Source organism: Myotis daubentonii, chromosome 4, assembly GCF_963259705.1.
Source record: "Myotis daubentonii chromosome 4, mMyoDau2.1, whole genome shotgun sequence".
Classification (NCBI taxonomy): domain Eukaryota; kingdom Metazoa; phylum Chordata; class Mammalia; order Chiroptera; family Vespertilionidae; genus Myotis; species Myotis daubentonii.
In genome coordinates, this window is record NC_081843.1 from 52,568,684 (window position 1) to 52,588,947 (window position 20,264).

A 20,264-nucleotide genomic window follows, 5' to 3' on the forward strand; every position below is an offset into this window, starting at 1 on the left:
CTCATTAGTCAACAGAGCCAAATATCAACAGTACAACGATTGAAATTTCTTTTGAGAGCCAAATTTTTTTAACTTAAACTATATAGGTAGGCACATTGTTATTAACTTAATTAGGGTACTCCTAAGGCTTAGGAAGAGCCACACTCAAGGGGCCAAAGAGCTGCATGTGGCTTTCGAGCCGCAATTTGCCGACCACTGTTAGAGGAATGCCCTCTGGCTGGTCCTTGAAGATCAGTCTCAGCAGAAGGATTCCATTCAGTCAAGAAAGAAGGATGTGGGTTCTTTGGGTTGTGTAGTGGGAGGCACTTGGAATTACCTTTCCACCAGGACCACGCTAAATAAAAACGAGGACATTTCCCTGGAGGAAATTAAGATGCTTTTAGGAAGGGGAAGTGACCACTGAAAAGAAAAAGGGGGAGAGGGGTTAAGTGGGAGTAAGAGAAAGAAAGAAAAGGGTTAATATGAGGTCATTATTTAGTCAGACCTCATTTTGGCGGTGCAACCACTCTAGCTAGACAGGATCTGGTTTGTTCCAGTTGACCAACCAGGGAGAGTCCTGCAGGGGTAGGGCCTGGGCTCCCAGCGGCAGGTGTTCCATCGGCCGATGCCTCTGGAAGCAGCACTGCCTGCCTTGCTCAACTGTCATCACAAGTTTGGCCCAAGTGTGTTGAACTGTCCAATTTCTTCAGGTCTAAGGAGTTTGAAAAGCACTTCATTCACTCAGCTTTTAATGGAAGGAGCGACCATTGATGCTTTTAATAGAAACTCGTTTTACATCCGTGTTTTCTGCAGGCAACATGCATCAGCACGCTGCCCAAAGAAATCACTCGCTGGAGCGGGTGGACCGTGAGATATGGGGCTTCGGATCCCTTTCCGAGGTCCTGCCCATCCCCCCTGGGGCACAGGTTTCAGTTTAAACAGCCACGCTGTCTTGGTGGGTGCACTGGCCCTAATGGACTGAAGTCAGGAAGAACACGGTTGTCTGGGACACTGTCAGGTATCAAACCTGCTGGAGATGAGGGTGCCACCTGGCAGACAACAAAGCTGCTGAGAAAAGGCATTCACCAAGGGCCCCGGGAGCAGCGCCAGTCAGTGCTGCAGTCGGGAGGTCAGGGGTCATGTGGGTTCCTTTGCCTGTTCTAAGAAGCTGGTGGGTGGCCCACAAACAGTAAGCACGTTGTTTTTGAGGGGCAGCGGGGGGGGGGGGGGGGGGGCGGGGGCGGGTGGTGACTCCTCTAATCCAAGACCAGGGATGAGAAGAGCGCTTGGCTTAATGCATGGAAACCTGTGTAAATAGCAGCATGCTGCTTTAGAGAGGTTATTGATTTGCTGGCTGAAGGGTAAAGAGAAGTCCTGGTGTGGCTCTGTGACCAGCTCAGCCCTGTATGAGAGCCAGGCCCGGACACAGGCCCAGGACTGCAGCATGGGAGCAGCTCTCAGCTTCTCTCCAGGCACCCCTCGCAGCCACCTTTCTCTCCCACATCCCTCTGTTATATCTAAACAAATCCTGTTATGAAACAAACAAAAAAGACCCTGGCAAACAGCCAATCCACTCAGAGAAATGAGATTTGAACAACATTTCAGTTTTGATTTCTAAGGAGGAAGCAGTGATTGTATGCAACACACACTCATTATCATCAGAACTCATAAGCTTAATTACAGAGACACTGAAAGCTAATAATTTTTTATGCACCATTACGTCCCTAGGAGGCCAGTTACCATGGAAATCTCTTCTTCCATTCCTTCTACTTAGAGTATATTTACAAGGAAAAGGGAGAGAAATATAAACATGATACAAAGATTAAACAAGACATGGCACAGTTTGCTACAAATATTTTACATTTATTATAAGAATACAGTAAAAAAAGTTTCCGCAGAACTGTAAGTGGTAATTGGTCCATTGGAAAAGAAAACTATTCAAAAATGATCAATGTTTACAAAAATGATGAAATCACCTTTTAAAAAAGTAGAAAACAATTTAAAAACATTCTACAATGTTAGTCAAAGTTCAAAGTGTCTTTTTTCTGAATGTAAAAAAAACTAACAAATAAATAAGTGTTAAATACAGATCTGAGTTAAAAATGGTAAAAGACAACGGGCTGCTTTATCTACTTAGCCCCATTCATTTTCAGACTTGCTTACAAGCCAGAGAAACTCACCACAGGCCCTGCTTGTATGTTTTACACTTGGACTTTTTATAAGAAGCACCCTATTTCCAGTGTTTCTTTTATCCCCTTCACAAAATATATTATTTTAAAGCAATCACAAAAAAAGACTAAAGGTGCTTTAACCTGACAACATTGGTGCTAAAAGGAATCTGTGTAGACCACAGGAATGCTTTCTTAAAATGTTGCTTATAGACAGAACATTTGTACCTGGGGGGTGTGTGTGTGGGGGGGGGTGAGGGGGGCGCGGGGCAGGCTCCACGCCCACCCATCACCCCAAACTCATCTTCTAACAAGGGGAGAGGAAGCAACCAGAACATGACATTCCCGCAGCCACTTGCGTGGGCTTGTGCCAGGAAGGTAGCAGGGCCTCAGGCCAGGGCTGCCCAGGAAATGGCCTGGGCATCACGTGTACACTGGGTCTTGCTTTCAGTTTGCTTAGGCTCCTGAAGTCAGTGTTGTTCTTCGGACTTGGACAACTTTATTTTATTCTCCTGTATTTACCTGGCTTTTTCTAACCCTATGTGGCTGTATGGCTTGGATGCCTTGGAGAATTCCAGTCTTAGGGTACTTATCAGACCAAACCAAGAAAAACACAAAGAAAACCAGAAGTTTAAGTTAGCGGGAACCACACCACCACCAACCCCCACTACACTCATGTTGCTTAATTTGGCCATCCAATGCAATGCCTTTAAATATAAATTACACATAAGCTTTCTAGATGTCTGACTTATGAAGTTGATTCAGTGAAAAAGCTCAATGTTTTATGAAGCAATGGCCCATGTAAAGTTCAGGCGTTGGTGCATGGCGAGGGTCCGATTATGTCACTGGATGGTAGTGGGTAACTGAGTGCACAAAGTGAAGTGAGATGCTCATCACGTGAAAGGCGGTTTCATGTCTTTGGCTACTTTGGTCATGAATTTGAAATAACCAAGACCCCTCCCTACCAGTTCATCCTTATCTCTGATTTTGATTTGATGCAAAGAAACTAAGCCTACGATTGGATTTAGGATTCTAAGATTATAAGGTATACTTGTTATGGGGAATTGGGGCAATCCTATCAATCTCTTTGACACTAAAGCCAAAAACAGTGAACTCCACTAAAACGTGTATATTTTCTGTACATGGCCAGTGTGAAAGGCCTAGCATCCAAGGAGGAATTAGGGCAAATTGGTTCACTGCTGTTGGAATTGGACTTCTGCTTGTAGCTGAAGCGAAGCAGATCAGATGGGCAGGGGAGAGGCCTCCATGCCATCCCAAGGTCTACAGGTAGGAACTGCTGTACGTGGGTGAGGGGAAGACATTACAGTCCTATAAAGCATGCACGGCTCTGGGCACCATGCCCTCTGCATTTGCTTACCACAGTCTGGCATTCCTTAAGAGCAGGCAGGCAAGTCTATTTCTACAAAGAAGAAAATTTCTACATAATATGGCATTTTTCTTCCTCCCTTCTGTGTTTCAAACTAACAAAAGCATTGGATTAGTGAGCTAGCGAAGACTACCAGAACGCCTGGGATCTCAGGAATGATTTAGATTCCCTCTCAACCCCCAAGGGTCTGAATGCAGGGCATTTAGAAATTTAAGCCCCTTTGGGAGGAATTCTGCTTTGTTTGTTTCATAAAGATTGTTCATGCAACTCAAGAGACGACCCCAAGCTTGTACTATCTGACAAGATCTACATGAAAAAAAAATTAATCATGAGGCGTTAGGAGTCATACACTTCCTCACTTTTCATTCTCAGGGTTTTGCTGCTCCAGTGCGGGAACCGGGATTATTTTTAAGGCCATCTTACACTTACCCTGTGTTGCTCAGACGTTGACATTTCCTACTGACAGCTTTCCTAGCTTTCAAATAAGGTGTCATCTTCTGTGAGCAGATGGACTGCCAGTTAGAGCGTTTGCACTGATGCTTCCCGGGTACCCTGGAGTAAGGTATGTTTCTGTTTCAGGGATCGAACTCTGGCTTCTTAGGTTGTCATTTTAGAATCTGCTGTGGATGGGGCCTAGAATGTGCCGATTCTGAGAGTCAAGACGTTCTTGACAAATAGGAGCAGGTGGCTTTCTTGGGAGGGCGCTGCTTTGGGGAACTTGCAGAGAAGAGCTGATGTTTTAACCCAGCGGTGCTTTGGAGTCTTATATCTAGGTTGACGGGCTTATTTTGAACTCAGGCCTTCATATTTGCTACCCATTTTTTCTGAAGCTATGGGAAAACTCATTACCGTGGCATAACTGAAATACCAATTTCAGATATTTTCTGACAAGAGGGGTGTGAAAAAAATAAAAATGGTAAAGGGTGGAATGGAAACATTGAATATGTCCAAGGGTATAAGGTGCAGTAATCATTGTTAGTGTTTTAACATTTCTTGGGAGGTAGGTCACCCAATGAGCTTACTCAGCCAAGCCAACAGGCTGCTGCCCAGGCTGCATCTGCTCACCGTGACCGTTCTTCCTGGGAAAATGTCCCTCCTCTATGGACAGTGTCAGTCATCACGCACATCTGCCACCTAATCCTCTGTCTCCAGAAACCACAGCGAGGCTTTGTCTTCTACGCTGCTTCTGCCCTGGGCTCTCGCATAGTGGGTGTGCAGTTGGCCTAGTAATGGATGCCTGGGAGTTCCTCTGAAGGCAGGGGCCTCCTGAGCACCTGAGGAGAAACTCTTTGGTCTAAGCCAATTATGAGACCATCTGATAAAAGCCCACCATAAAAGGCTTTTCTGTTTGGGTAAAGTAAGGATTCAAAAACTGAATATGAGAAAAGGAAATACTAACCAGAAGTAAAAAACCAAAACCAAAACCAAAAAAACTACAAAACAAAAACAAGCAGAAAAGCGAGCACCCAGCAAGGCTCCTTGCCCCTGACATGGCAGATGTTTAAGCAGAGCTTGTGAGTGGATGAGGCTGAGGGAAAACAGTACAACCCTCTGCTCCAGGTCCTGACTGTCACTTAGGGCACCTCCTCACTTTGGAAAACACTCACACCTGCTGGCCTCAATGGTAATGTTTGGGGAGATGGTTTAGAAATTCAGGATTCGGATCCTCAGAGTGAATCCTAAATATTCTTGTCCTGGGGCTCTTGCTAGTTTGCGGGCATGGAGAAAAGCTAAGTCTGTCTTCATGCTGCAGGCATAGACACCGCAAGATATTTTTTCTTTAACAAAATAAAAAGTAGCAGCTTTCACAGCAAATTTCCCACACGGCTGCCTACCCCGGGCGCGAGCCTTTGCTCAGCGTCCCGCTGCTCAGGGAGTCCCGTGGCTCAGGGAGTGTGCGGAACACTGTCCTGCCCGAGGCCTTACAGGAAAACTGAGCGAGGCTAATTCTCATTCCATGGGGGCTGCCTCCTGAGATTATGGGGATCATAAAGAAAATCAATATCCAATTCAGTGCTCTTTAATAAATGTTGTAGCAACTTGGGAGGCTTGTAATACTTAAAGCATGCAGCAGGAAGCGCCTCAAAACCCTCTTCTGAGGATCAGCTTCCCCTTGCTGATGCTGCATTGACCTGTCGGAGGTTGGCCTCCGAGTCACTTTGGGCGGCACTGTTACTGCCCTTCATGTCCTTTAGTCTGCTGTCTGGGTGTCTCCTTCTCTGCCTTGGGTGTCTCCCTCCAGCTTAATTCCATGTTTTCTGAGAGTAGAGCTCATCACAGTGAGGTCCCTGTGGGGGTAACTCTAGGAGCCAATTAGTTAGCATCAGTCACAAGATGAACGAGGGCTGACATGAGCATGCTTTCCTCAGATTAGCCTAGGTTAAGCCCCACTGCAAGCAAAGATTCCCAATAAGGTATGAATAATCAGTGATCTTGGTTTAAGAAATATTAAATATAACTAATGCACATGTAAAGACACTGTGAGTAGTCTCTCTAAAGGTTTGAAGACATCCGACGCAATCCTTTAGTGGGCAGGACAATGAGTACAAATGTCGCCCAGCGCAGCAGGATCTCCGAGCCAGGGACATAAAACTCCAAACGCACGGGAGGAGGTGTGTGGTCCACTCGGACAAAGGCCCACGTGCTGGCAGGTGACCACCTTTCCTCCTTTTGGCCCCAATACCTTTTCAGTTTCCTGTAGGAAGGATCTGGCTTGGTGGCACTGTTTTCCGTAGGCTTTCTAGGGACATCGTCCAAGTCTTTGTTCCACTTTAATTATTCCACACTCTCCATAGGGCGGCATCGCCCAGTGTTGGAATAACGGGTTCTTTTCTCTTTGCCTGCAGACGTCTTGCCTCAGATCCCTGGACTGAAGCCTGTGCTCGTTACCATGCCGCTGTTTAAGTGACTAGGAATTCAGAATAGCAGATTTTTCTACCACCCAAGAATCTCAGTCCTTATTAGGCAGTTACGTACGTCTTAGTGTCTAAACTTACAGTTCAGAATATAATCTTTGAATCAGCATGAGGCAATAGGATGGTTTTCAAGGGGGTAATAAATATTTCCTTAAATTGAATTATGACTAAGGCATATAGTTTATACATCTTTGCTATTATGGCACTATTTTTTAAAGGAGAATTTTATGGGACTGTACCAATCTCTTTCAAGTAGGTAATCTTGGTACATGACTACTTTCTTTTGCACAAATGAATATGCAGCTCTGGGTGCTCCCAAATAATATAGTATTCACACTTGATATAAACTCATCAAAACAGAAAAATAAATAAAATTAAAATATTTAATAAAAAAAATTCTGCCATGTATAAGCAAGTCAAAGTTAGTAATAAAAGAGGTAACATTTTATTTTAATGGTAAACTTTCATGCTAACTTAATAGTATAATGGAAAAGTAATATAAACTCATTTTCATAAAAAAATCTTTGTTTCCATTTAATTAACATATTAATACCTAAGGAAAAGTGGCTTTCAATTATCTGCTCTGTTTATTTTGCATTATTCTCTGTTTTGTGTGAGAGCTCTGGCCTCCTAAATACAAAAGTCAGTCTCTACATGACTCAGAACAGTGCTCATGGACAATCAATTTTGTTGATAAGAAACATTTTAAATACTGTGTGATCAAGGGAGTGTGTGGGGAAAAATAAAGAGGGCGGAGGCGAACAACCTCTTTTCAGTTACTCTCAGTCACAGGCCACATAACAGTGCACTAAGAGCATCCACTAAGCAAGGTTTCCCGGGACACCCTCAGAATATCTAGTGACTCACAGGGATGCGGGATAAGGTGGGACATGTATTGTGGCTGCATTCAAATTTTTATGTTTATCCCACTAGAAGGTCCTCAGTGTGTAACATCTATTATAATTAAAACACTTTCTTCTGATATAATCTCACACCAGTATTGTGAAGCATAGTTATTTCAGTGGTGTTAACCAAACTTTGTATTAAGTTATATGGCAACACTGAAACATGAATATAACATAGACAAGAAAACCATATTGTGGTTTGAAGTGAAACTATTTCGGTGACTAAACGTTTTTTCTTTTTTTTCTTTTTAAAATAACCCTCAAATGAAAAAACAATTGTGAAATGCATGCTGAACAGTAGCTCATGGTCTGTGCTGATCTACTTATTTGTGATAAAATGGTGAATTATGAATGAAGAACTTTATTGCTTATATTACATTTGGGAGACAAGAGAGAAATGATTAGATGAGGCCTTTTACTGGGGACCTAGTGGCAGGACAGCTAAAATATAGCCTCCGGTTTTGAAAGTGTAAATAAAACCTCTTAATCTTTTATTATTATTTTCCCGGAAAAGAAGGAATACCCTGACTTTGGGAAGTAAACTCTGATTACTCGAATAAAAAATTAATCTTAGTTTTCACATGTTGGTAATAAATGTTAATGACATTAAAAGATTTCTTTCCTTGAAAAATGATAAACTAGCTAAATATTTTTCATAAAGGCTCCTTAGTGATTCAAGGTAGAAAAATGTAGGTGAGATTCAGACTGCCTGACACTCCCACCCCCTTCGTATTCATAAATTTAAGAAATTATGACAGGAACTGTATGGGAGTGATAAATGCACCTCTTGAAAAATCCATTAACAACACAAAGATTTGCAACCTGGCTTAATTACATTCAGACTGGTGGCAATTTTGGTTACAACTGTTTTCTTACAAGTCACGGGATTTTGTGCATTTCTGAAGCCTTCTTTTCCTACATCAAGTTGCAAATTCAGAACAGTACTTGCGTGTGCTTTTTGGTTATGGATTAGCTACCTAAAGTACATAATTCCAATAATTATCAGTGACAGAAGGGATGAATAAATTATGCTTTTAAGTGCAGGAGAACTAGCAGTAAAGATGGCTTGCATAAGTTTTTCTTGGTGCATGTACCTATATTAAATTTAATATTCTTTACAACTGATATGATCCTGAAAGACTCCCCATGAGTTATTAATCCTGAACTATACCACCGCCTGTTCTGGGACAAAGACTACAGTGGAATTTAAATGCTGCAGATGTCACGGTGTTTTGAAAGCTGCTTTAATTTAAGCACAGAGTTATGATGTGAATTGTAAATTCTAGCAGCCAGGGTGAGTGAAATATCAATGCCATATTCCTTCTTCAAACCAGAATGCAAAGATTAAGCTTCAGGTCGTGTTCACAAAATTACAGCCCAAACCATCCTTCTCTCTCCTTGCTGAAGCTTAGCAGTGAAGCTGCTAAGTGATGGGAGGCCAGTTTCTATAAATAAGAATATTATGGAAAGATTCCCTTAGAAATACTGGTAAAGGGTGCAAATGTCCCCACCTTACTCTTATGATTGAAGGCTGGCCGGGGCCTGAAGACCATAGCACTTAATTCCCAAGTCTGTGCCCTGATTTATCACAGTGTATGCCATCAAAACAAGGTTCCATTTATTTACAATATCTGACAGAAGGGAAAACAGTTCTGATTTTTAAAAAATTGCTTGAATATTGCAATATATTTTTGAGGCCAAGTTTATTATGCTTTTGTTTTAGTCTGGATGTAGTAATCATTAAATGTGTATAAAACTTGCAAGAAGACTGAAATGATAGACAAGCCATTTTTCTCTTCAGTATTACCCTTCCTACTGTTTAGAGTGCTGGGTTTGAGTCCATGCAGTGATATTCACAGGCAGCAAACAGCCAAAGAGGACAGGAGGGATTTTCTTTCCCATAAATAAGCTCTTCCAATAAACAAGGACCAAACAGTCACGGAGGTGCGCTTTGTCTGGACACACACCTGAGCACTATTACAGCTCCTGAGCCACATGTACCCCTGAGCCTGACCATCTCTCCACCCACACCGATCCTGAGCGGTGACTATGTACAGAACATGGGGTGAGGTCCCGGATGCAGCAAAGGTTTAGCTCGGCAGAATCCTAGATGTAACTGTTACGTATTCCTAGGAAGCATCTCCAGCACAGTGCTTGCACACCTGCCTGCTAAGGTAAGGGTTTCCAGGTAGCAGTAGAGGGGTCGCAAAGGGGGAAAGTGAAGATAGGAGGCTGTCCTGGATTTTCTTCCTCAATAGTGTCCATTTGTCTTCATCCACACCTGCCTTGCTTCATGTAGTGTGTGTGTAGGTGCACACGAGTGTGTTTCTGAACTAGGGTCATGAAGTTCTGACAGCTCAGGAATTGGCACCAGTGCAGGGCATTAAATGCTGGGAGGAGGTGCAGGTACTTCACCAAAAGCATGCTGTTGGTTTTGTGGGCTTGTGCTTTGTAGTTTCTTTAAAAATTTTTCTGTTGCCATTAAGAATGCTTTATCTATGAACTCCTGAAAATCATTTCTTAGAATCTGTTTTGTGAATTCAGACCATAAAAATAAAAGGTGTTTGATGTTTGTAAAGGCATAGCTTAGACAGGAAGACATTTTATGTTTTCCATCTCTTCTCTGATCCCCTGTCTAGCTGCTCTTTTTCTCCAGACCACCCTCCCTGTCCTGACTTCTTGCTGTCGCAGCTCTCCAAAACATCCTTTAAAAGCTGCTGCCTCGACGCCATGAGTGTGCTGTTTGAGGACATCCCGTGCATGGTTTTCTGATGCCCAAACAGAGGCGGGAACTGACAACCTTACTACTAACACAGGAGTGTGACAATTCTTACACTGCACTTATTTCTGGCCATTAAAACAAACACACAAACAAACCCAGGAGGGCCGAATAATTCCTGATAGAAAACGATGTTTACAAATGTAATCTTGCCTTGGCAGAGCAGAGGGCCAGCTTCCGCTGGAAGGTGTCCTGCAAACATGGCGTTACCTACGCAGCTTCTAGCACCGAGTGAGTCAGGTCTGTGGCACCGACGCGGCCCGTGACCAGGGCCTGGAGTAGCAAAGCTTTGAGGAGCATCAGTGGTCTTGGTGTGAAAAACATCTGTTCTCCCTCACGTGAGCTCTGTGCTTTTCTATGACAGTGGCCTGGAGTGGCAGGATCAGGATCGCTATGATGAGCTAATAAAGCCCTTAGTAGGACTGTCTGTTCCTTAAATGCATTTGCCCTTTTTTTTTTTCTTAAGTGGCACATATTTTAAAAAACAGTTAATAAAAAAATAACCTTAGCAGACTGGTGCAGGTAACGTGGTACAAACTCATTGCAAACGAGAGAACGGGATGTCTGAAGGCTGCATCCGGCCCCGCCTGGCACTATGTTAACTTCTTCTTGAAGACGCTGAGCTCTTTCTGGAGTTCGCCGAACGTGGGGCGGTTCTCAGGCTTATAATCCCAACACCTCATCATAATTTTAAAGATTTCCTCTGGACAATACTGAGGGGCTGACATCCGGTACCCTAAAGACCCAACAGAAGAAGGAGATAAGATGTGAATGTTCACGCAGGGCATTATGCAGTTTGTAAGTTTAGTACCTTGTGTCGTAGATGTAACAGAAACAAAACACCCTTTATAAGGCAAACTGATTTTTTAAAAGAAGTATTTCAGCATTACGGAGCCACAGAATTACCTTTAAGTTCGGAGAACCCGCTTTGTTTGTTGCAAAGTCTGATGTGAGATACATCACAGACAGATGCACATCTGCTCTAAGTATTCGCTTTCAGATGCTGTGGGCAGAGTTTAAAAAAACACACCCATCTCTACTCCCCAGGTTTTTGAAGATGAAGAGAGGAGAGGGATTTGATAAACACTCATTCAAAAGTGAAATAAAAATGAACATGAGTTAGAGTCCTCTACAGCCCGAGAAGAATCTTATTTTTCATTCAAGCTTCGGGCGCATCCCGGCCCTGTGCTGGGCGGGTGCCTCGGGAAGGTGTGTGAGAGGTCAGAGAAGGTGGGAAGGAAGCTAGAAAGCCATCCTCCTGCACCAGTTCTACCGCCAGGTCCCTCTCGGCTGCGGCGCTGCTCTTCTGTCAGTAGCATTCTTTCTGTTGACAGCTATGGACTGCCTGGCATCACCACCACCTACTGTTCCGTCGTGATCTGGGAACACCACGGGGTGTCTTCAGAAGCATTACAAAGTTCTCAGAAACCTCCTGAGGTCTAATTACATTTCGTTCGCAGAGACACTAATGGTGTTTATTTCACATGGAATAAAAAAACAGGAGCTTGAGGAACACTCTCCGATTTCCCTTGACGAGACTGAATGGTGTGCCTTGCAGATGTCAGGCCAGCCAGGGGGAGTGGGAGAAAAGCGGGAGCTCTCTGTTTTCAAAGCTAAAAAGGTTTTTTGTTGTATAAGAGCCACGCGATCCATGGGGTTCAGAAGCAGATTTACAAACACCTCTGCTCTACCCACACCCCCCCGCCCAGCCTGTCCCTGGGACTGGAGGTGCCCACTCCCACCCCTGCCTTTGGCTCACCTCTTTCCACCTGCTCACGTGCTTGTTGGTTTGTCATTCCAGGGTACGGGCAGACCCCTAAGCTGAAGGTCTCCCAGAGGAGGATGCCAAAGCTCCACACGTCACTCTCAGAACTGTACCTCCCTAGAGGGCACACAGAACCACAACCAGGTGAGTGGATGAGTAGGTGACCATTTCCGGGTATGCACTTCTATGTCATCACATATTAATATATTTAAACTTACCAAAGGAACTCTAAAACCAGTGATCCTATTCTCTGCACGAGTTTACTCTCCCCAAAATGAACACCTTCCAAATCACACCCCCCCCTCCACCCCCACAAGAACAAATATTCAGCCAGCGTGCAAGCTTGCTTTCCCTGTGGTACCTAACTGAGATGGATGGTTTATATAAAAATATAAGTTTGTAGACATCAATGCCTAGGAGATTAAGTAAGTTGGATTTCTGCAATTTTGTCTTCTGCCTGCATCATTTTCATTCTACTAAGATTACAAAGTTAAAGCAATAAGGAAAAGTTTCTTAAATTATTATTTTTTTTCTTTTTTTTTTAATTGAATCTTTAATGTTCAGATTATTACATTTGTTCCTCTTCCCCCCCCCCCCATCCTCCCAGCTCCCACCCCACCCTCCGCCCTCACTCCCCACCCACTGTCCTCATCCATAGGTGCACGATTATTGTCCAGTCTCTTTTCGCTTCTCCCACACCCCTTTCCCCCCCAAGAATAGTCAGTCCATTCCCTTTCTATGTCCCTGATTCTATTATGATCACCAGATTATTTATTCACTTGATTCTTAGATTCACTTGTTGATAGATGCATGTTTGTTGTTCATAATTTGTATCTTTACCTTTTTCTTCCTCTTCCTCTTCTTAAAGGATACCTTTCAGCATTTCATATAATACTGGTTTGGTGGTGGTGAACTCCTTTAGCTTTTCCTTATCTGTGAAGCTCTTTATCTGACCTTCAATTCTGAATGATAGCTTTGCTGGATAAAGTAATCTTGGTTGTAGGTTCTTGGTATTCATCACTTTGAATATTTCTTGCCATTCCCTTCTGGCCTGCAAAGTTTCTGTTGAGAAATCAGCTGACAGTCGTATGGGTATTCCCTTGTAGGTAACTGAGTTTCTTTCTCTTGCTGCTTTTAAGATTCTCTCTTTGTCTTTTGCTCTTGGCATTTTAATTATGATGTGTCTTGGTGTGGTCCTCTTTGGATTCCTTTTGTTTGGGGTTCTCTGCGCTTCCTGGACCTGTAAGTCTATTTCTTTCACCAGGTGGGGGAAGTTTTCTGTCATTATTTCTTCAAATAGGTTTTCAATATCTTGCTCTCTCTCATCTTCTGGCACCCCTATAATTCTGATGTTGGTGCGCTTGAAGCTGTCCCAGAGGCTCCTTACACTATCTTCATATTTTCGGATTCTTTTTTCATTTTGCTTTTCCGGTTGGGTGTTTTTTGCTTCTTCGCATTTCGAATCTTTGCCTTGATCCTTGCGCTCCTCTGGTCTGCTGTTGGGTGTCTGTATAATATTCTTTATTTCAGTCAGTGTATGCTTAATTTCTAGTTGGTTCTTTATCACAACATCGAGGGTCTCATTAGATTTCTTGAGGATCTCACTACATTTATCGGCGGCTTCTAGACAGTTCTTAAGAGACCTTAAAAGTGTGGTTCTGAACTCAATATCCTCCATTGACAGTTTTGTCCTGTTTCTTTGTCTCCCCATTTTTTATGCTTTCTTGGTACACCCCCAAGTGGTCTTTGTGCGCAGTCTTGTTGCCTTTAAGCCTTGATTGTTGCCGGCAATACCGGGGGTGATTTGACCTCCAGGCTAACTGGCTATGAGCGTCTGCTGTGTCTGCAGTGGGAGGGCTTCTGTGCTGGATCTCTAGGGCGGTGCTAATCTATCGTTTGCCTGAGGCTATCTGGCAAATGGTTCTGCGCCGGGCTTGGGCGGGGTGGGTCCCCGGGGATCTACAGGGCGGGCCGGAGCGAGCAGTTATGGCTGCTCTCAGTTCCTTCCCCAGGGGCTATGCCTCTCAGAGTCCCAGCAATGGCTGCAAACCTCGGAGAGAAAGCTGCCTTCGAGTTCCGACCGAAGCCAGACAATCCCGCTTCTCCCGTTTGAGTCTGGGTCCCCAGAGACTCGCCCAGATCTGGAGCTCAGAGTCTGAAACTCCCTCCTGATTGAAAACAACAACCGCCGCCAGCCCGCTCCGCGCGCGCACTCCGCACCTGAGTATTTCACTTCAGCACTGCGCCTCCTCTGAGTTTGGGTATGATATTCTCTTTCCTCCTAGTTGTAGAATTTCCACTCAGCCAGCCTTCCTGTGGTTCTGGATGCTGTCTGTTCTGTCCTTTAGTTATATCTCTGAAGTGGTTGTTCGAGGGCAGCAATCTCCGGCGTTAACCTATGCCGCCATCTTGGTTTCCAGTTTCTTAAATTATTTACTCATCACTGTTTACAGATATTCTTACTTGCTTAAAGGTCTTATTTTTCCCACTGACAAGTTTCATTTATGGAAAATATATTTGTGTGTGTGTTTTGAATAGAGTACAAATTAACAGAGCTGGCTGATAGAAACAACTTCTTTAAAGTACATGGTGCCTTGTTTTGTTGAAGTCCTGATGCACCGGTTTTACTAGGCTACATAAGCTAAGCTCATAGGATTCATATATATATATATATATTTTAATAATATTCTTCCAGAGAAGCAGAAATAAAAGCCAACACCAAATACATTCTGGAGATGGATGTGAAGTCAAGGAGACAAAGCAGAAAAATTCTTTCCTATATCCAAGAGGTAAGAATTTCCTAGATTTTCCCAACATTTTTTTTTCCATATAGGGCATAAACTATTCAAACTAATCCTCATTTGCAGCAGTGTTACAGGAATTATGAAATCATTTCATTTCTACTTCCTTGTAGCTATTCGCCTTAACCTTTCCATTCCACGATTCATAAATGCCCCTCTAAAATCATCCAGTTTCTTTAAAGTAGGATGTTCTTTTCACTTTCTTGAAAAAAGTAAAATGAGAACCAGAGTAAGCCTACATTAGGGCAATTTCTCCAAAGGCAGAGCTTGGAGTATGCTTACTGATTATCATCTCCAGCTATGTACATTAGCTTCCTTCTTAGTAGACTAAATATGGACATTCACTATGATATTTAGCAGGAAGATTCATTTTCTTGTCTGCATATCAACTCTTTTTCATGTTTGGCATCCAATAATTTAATACCTTTTATGAAAGTCATTCAATGGCTACAGTTAAGACTAATTGATTCGTCCAAGAAAGTACAAGGAATACAGAGTCAATACCTTCTTTTTGTAAGATAATATCTGGACAGATATCTAGAAAGGCATATTTCATATAAACCAACACTCCATCTTATAACGTAACTCTATAACCTTGACCTTTGAAGGATTTTTAAAATTTATTTATTTACATATTTATGTTATTGAGGTAGAGTTGATTTATAATAGTTTCAGGAATACAGCATAATGATTCAAAATTTGCAAAATGATCAACACAATAAATCTAAGTAAACATCTGTCATCACACAGTTATATTTTTAGATTTATTCTCTTAGAACTTTCAGATATGCAACACATATATATTAACTATAGTCACCATGCTGTACATAACATCCCCTTGACCCACTTTATCCATTTCACCCATCCTGAAACCCACCTATAGCTAATACCCATCTATTCTCTGTATCTATGAACTTGTGTTTTTTTGGTGTGTATATGTACTTTTCTATCTGATTTAGGCGGTCAAGATTCATCCATGTTGCCACAAATGGCAAGATTTCACTCCTTTTAATAACTGAAAAGTATCCTATTGTACATTTTTACTACATTTTCTTTATTCATTCATGTATTGATGAGCACTAAGGTTGTTTCAGTATCTTGGCTATTGTAAATAATGCTACAATGAACATGGGAAGTGATTACATCTCTTTCAAATAATGATTTGATTTCCTTAGATATACACCCAGAAGTGAAATAGCTGGATTATATAGTACTTCTTTTCTTTAATTTTTCGACAAACCTCCATACTGTTTTACTTTGTGGCTGCACCAATTTACAAGCCCACCAAAAGTGCACAAGGGTTCTCTTTTCTCCACATCTTCACCAACATTTGTTATATCTTGTCTTTTTTTTATAATAGTCATTATAACAGATATGAGGTAATATTTAATTGTGGCTTTAATTTCATTTCCCTGATGATTAGCAACATTGAGAATCTCTTCATGCACCTGTTGGTTACCTCTATATTTTCTTTAGGAAAATGTGAATTCAGACCTCCTGCCCATTTTTTGATGAATTTTTTTGTTTTTGCTGTTGGGTTGTATGAGTTCTTTATATATTTTGGGTATTGACTCATTAGCAGATATATAATTTGCAAATATTTTCTCCCATTTAGTAGGTTACCATATTATATAACCAACTAGTCTATGATAATGAAGTAATGATAGTCTGTTCAGCAAGCGGTATTACAAACACCAGACCACTCTCTTACACCATATACAAAAATAAACTCAAAATGTACTAAAGGTTTAAGTGTAAGACTTGAAACCATAAAACTTGTAGAAGAAAACATAGTAAACTTCTGACATCAGTCTGCATAATGTCTTCTTGGATATAGCCCTTGAGCAAGGAAACAAAAGCAAAAAATAAATAAAACTTCATTCAACTAAAAAGCTTCTGTACAGCAAAAGGAAACCAACAAAACAAAGACAATCTACTGAATGGAAGGTTATATTTGCAAATGACAGATAAGGATTTGATAATCAAATTATATAAGAAACCCCATATAGCTCAATGCGTCCACATGTTCACTGCAACATTGCTGAGAATACCACAGATACAGAAGCCATCAAGACGTCCATCAGATGAATGGGTAAAGAAGACATGAATGTATGCGCTGGAGAATTACACTGCATTAAAAAGAATGAAATCTTGCCATTTTCAAAACATGGATGGACCTAGAGCAGTGATGGCGAACTTTTGAGCTCGGCGTGTCAGCATTTTGAAAAACCCTAACTTAACTCTGGTGCCGTGTCACATAGAGAAATATTTTGATATTTGCAACCATAGTAAAGCAAAGACTTATATTTTTGATATTTATTTTATATATTTAAATGCCATTTAACAAAGAAAAAGCAACCAAAAAAATGAGTTTGCGTGTCACCTGACACGCGTGTCATAGGTTTGCCATCACTGACGTAGAGGGTATTATGATATGTGAAATAAGTCAGAGAAAGAGAAAGACAAATACTGTATGGTTTCACTTACATGTGGAATCTAAAAAAATACACCAAACAAAAACAGACGTAGAAATAGAGATCCAACTGATGGCTATTAGAAGGGAGGGAGTAGGGTGAAAGGGAACAGAGTCAGTAATAATGTGATCACACTGTAAAGTATAAAAATGTCCAATCACTCTATTTTACACCTGAAACTAATATTTTTTAAATACTTAAAAATATAATGCTTGAAGCCTGGCTGTTAAGAGATATCTGGAATTAGAATTGTGATTTGTAAATACTGTCATCAGCTTGAAATTCAACCAAAATACACTTTTATTGAAAGGCAGAATTTTACTTAGCATAATTGCTTACAAGAGGAGTTGTAAAGGCAATATAATGTAGAAGATCTAGCAAATAGGTGTAAGAACAAATTCTAGAGATCTGGATTTTACTGGTAAGCCTTTAGGATATCCTAAGCTCACTTATAGGGATGCTATACGAATGAATAAGAAGGGGCTTAGCGATGTCTTGTTATCCAAAGAAAACCTCTGTGTAAATACAGGGGTTACAATCCTATCTTTTATCCTGTGATTGATCTCCTTAGAGCAGGGGTCCTCAGACTTTTTAAACAGGGGCCGGTTCACTGTCCCTCAGACCGTTGGAGGGCCAGACTATAGTTTAAAAAAAAAAAAACTATGAACAAATTCCTATGCACACTGCACATATCTTATTTTGAAGTAAAAAAACAAAACGGGAACAAATACAATATTTGTATTTGCATGTGGCCCGCAGTTTAAGGACCCCTGCCTTAGAGTAATAACAACCACCACCCCAGAGAAGAATCATGATAGAAAATAACAGAGCTGCTGCTTTCTCTAGATATTCTCTAGATATGAGGAATAGTGGATTTAGTTTCGGATCACTAGGAAGCTCACAAAAGCTTCTCTTGATAGCACCTGGGAAGACAAACTAAAGGTGAGGCTCACTATTTGTAGAATGTTAACTTTGAAAACTTCATTGTTGCCAACTAGAACAGCCTTGTCAACTTCTCATAATGGCAACTACCTACATGTGTCTATCCTATAGTATCCTTGGTATACAAAATACGAGATTCTGGTTTCTGCCCCAACTAAGTCCCAAACGAATTACATTCCACCCCTTAATCTGGAAAACATCTGTTGGTTCCTCAGAAAGTTAAACATAGAATTACCATATGCTTCCTAGTGTTTACTTAGAATAATTGAAAACAGGAACTCAAATCCATGTACACAGATGTTCATAGTGATGCTATTCACAAAGGTCAAAAATGTTGAAAAATACATCAATGGATGAATAGATAAACTGTGCTAAAGTGGAATATTAATCAGCCATGAAGAGGAATATACAGCCTGCAACATGGATGAACCTTGAAAACATTATGCTAAGTGAAAAAAGCCACATATTATATGATTCAGTTTCTATGAAATATGCAGAATAGGTAAATCCACAGCATGAGAAAGCAGGTATGTGGTTGTCAGTGGCTGAGGAGAGAGAATAATGGGGAGTAACTTCGTACTGGGTAAAGAGGTTTATTTTGGAACTAGATGGAGGTAGGGGTTGCACAACATTGTGAATTGTACTAAATGCCACTGAGTTATTCACTTTAAAATGGTTAATTTTGTTACATGCATTTTATAAAAAGGTTTATTTGTCTGAATCTAATGCCTAAATTAAAGACATTTATAAATGCCTTATTTTTCATGAAGTAATTCCTCATTTTAAATCAACAAAAAATCATTTTATGCTATCTTAATTCAAACCACGCTATACCCATTCACCAACCCATGGCTTTTATGCTGCTTCCCTTACTGAAAATGCAATTTCTAATTTCACTCAAAGCATAATCTTTTTCTTTCAAAATTCTTGAGCTGTTACCCATCTTGTTATGGCCCATTTCATCCCAACCACAGATAATGCAAGCTGTATTTATATCCAATTACAATGACACATAAAAAATTCAAGTTAAAAAAAAAAATCCCTGCTGCTTTAAAATGCAATTCCCATCTCTTTCCACAAGATTTATACAAGTTCCAGAGTCTGAGATGCTAAGAAACCATGTCAGTTTTCAGAGTGAGAAACTACAGGATTGATTGGCTTAATATTTTAGGAACCTAACATTAGATGAAGTTAGAAGAAATTCAAAAGAAATGGGCCAAAGTCACAGCAACACTTTTACTCTGTGTATAATTTGACTCTTAAAATGAAAATCTGGTAGTGACATCAGCATCATGGCAGAGTGAGAAAATCTCTTGGTCTCTCCCCTCAAAATAGATTAAAAACTTATATACAATAAAATACATCGAAGAAAACATAAGAAATAAACTATGGATCTTAGTCTCAGAGAGGTTTTTGTGAACTTGACCCCAAAGGCAAAGGAAGTTAAAGTAAAAATAAATGAATGGGACTACATTCTTCTGCACAACTAAAGAAACCATCAACAAAACAAAAAGGCAAACAACTATATAGGAGTATATATTTGCAAACACTACTGCTGATAAGAGGCTAATATCCAAAATATATAAAGAACTGAACAAAACACTTCAATTTATAAATGGGCAGAGGACCTGAAGAAGACATACAAATGGCCAACAGATACACTGAGTGGCCAGATTATTATGACCACCTGACGTTTTAGGCAAATTATCTATAATTTCACGCTGAAGTTGCTAGAGGGCCAGACCATTATAAATAGGGAAGCAGGTTGTTTACCACGACAGTAGAAGTGATTTTTTTTTCTGAAGATATGGGTAAACAACGCGATTTAACAGCCTTTGAACATGGGATGATTATTAGTGCTCGGAGCCATGGAGCGAGTATCAGCAAAACAGCTGAAGGCCTAAGCGAACACCTTTGCTGTCTGCAGTTACCAAGATAAAACGTCTCCAATTCGCACAGGAACACAAGGATTGGACAGTCGAGCATTGGAAAAAAGTCATGTGGTCCGATGAATCACGTTTCCAGTTGCATCATGCAGATGGCAGAGTGAGAATTTGGAGGAAGCAGCATGAAAGCATGCACCCCACATGCATCAGTACAACCCTTCAAAATGGTGGGGGCAGTGTTATGCTTTGGGGCATGTTTTCCT

The 20,264-nt window shown here is 41.2% G+C and overlaps 1 protein-coding gene across 10 annotated transcripts in view; it reads right to left on the reverse strand.

The window, feature by feature from the left end:
• Positions 1-7,699: 7,699 nt before the first annotated feature.
• The window catches only part of FER (FER tyrosine kinase), a 293,802-nt gene continuing 281,237 nt past the window's right edge, over positions 7,700-20,264 (reverse strand). For 9 of the 10 annotated variants that reach the window (XM_059693942.1, XM_059693943.1, XM_059693946.1 and 6 more), the window contains 2 exons: positions 11,893-12,015; positions 7,700-10,869 (listed from right to left, as the gene is read on the reverse strand). In XM_059693942.1, the coding sequence (XP_059549925.1) occupies positions 10,727-10,869; positions 11,893-12,015 (266 nt within the window). In that variant the 3' untranslated portion in view covers positions 7,700-10,726. The remainder of the gene's footprint in view (positions 10,870-11,892; positions 12,016-20,264) is intronic. The other variant, XM_059693950.1, reaches the window with a different exon arrangement.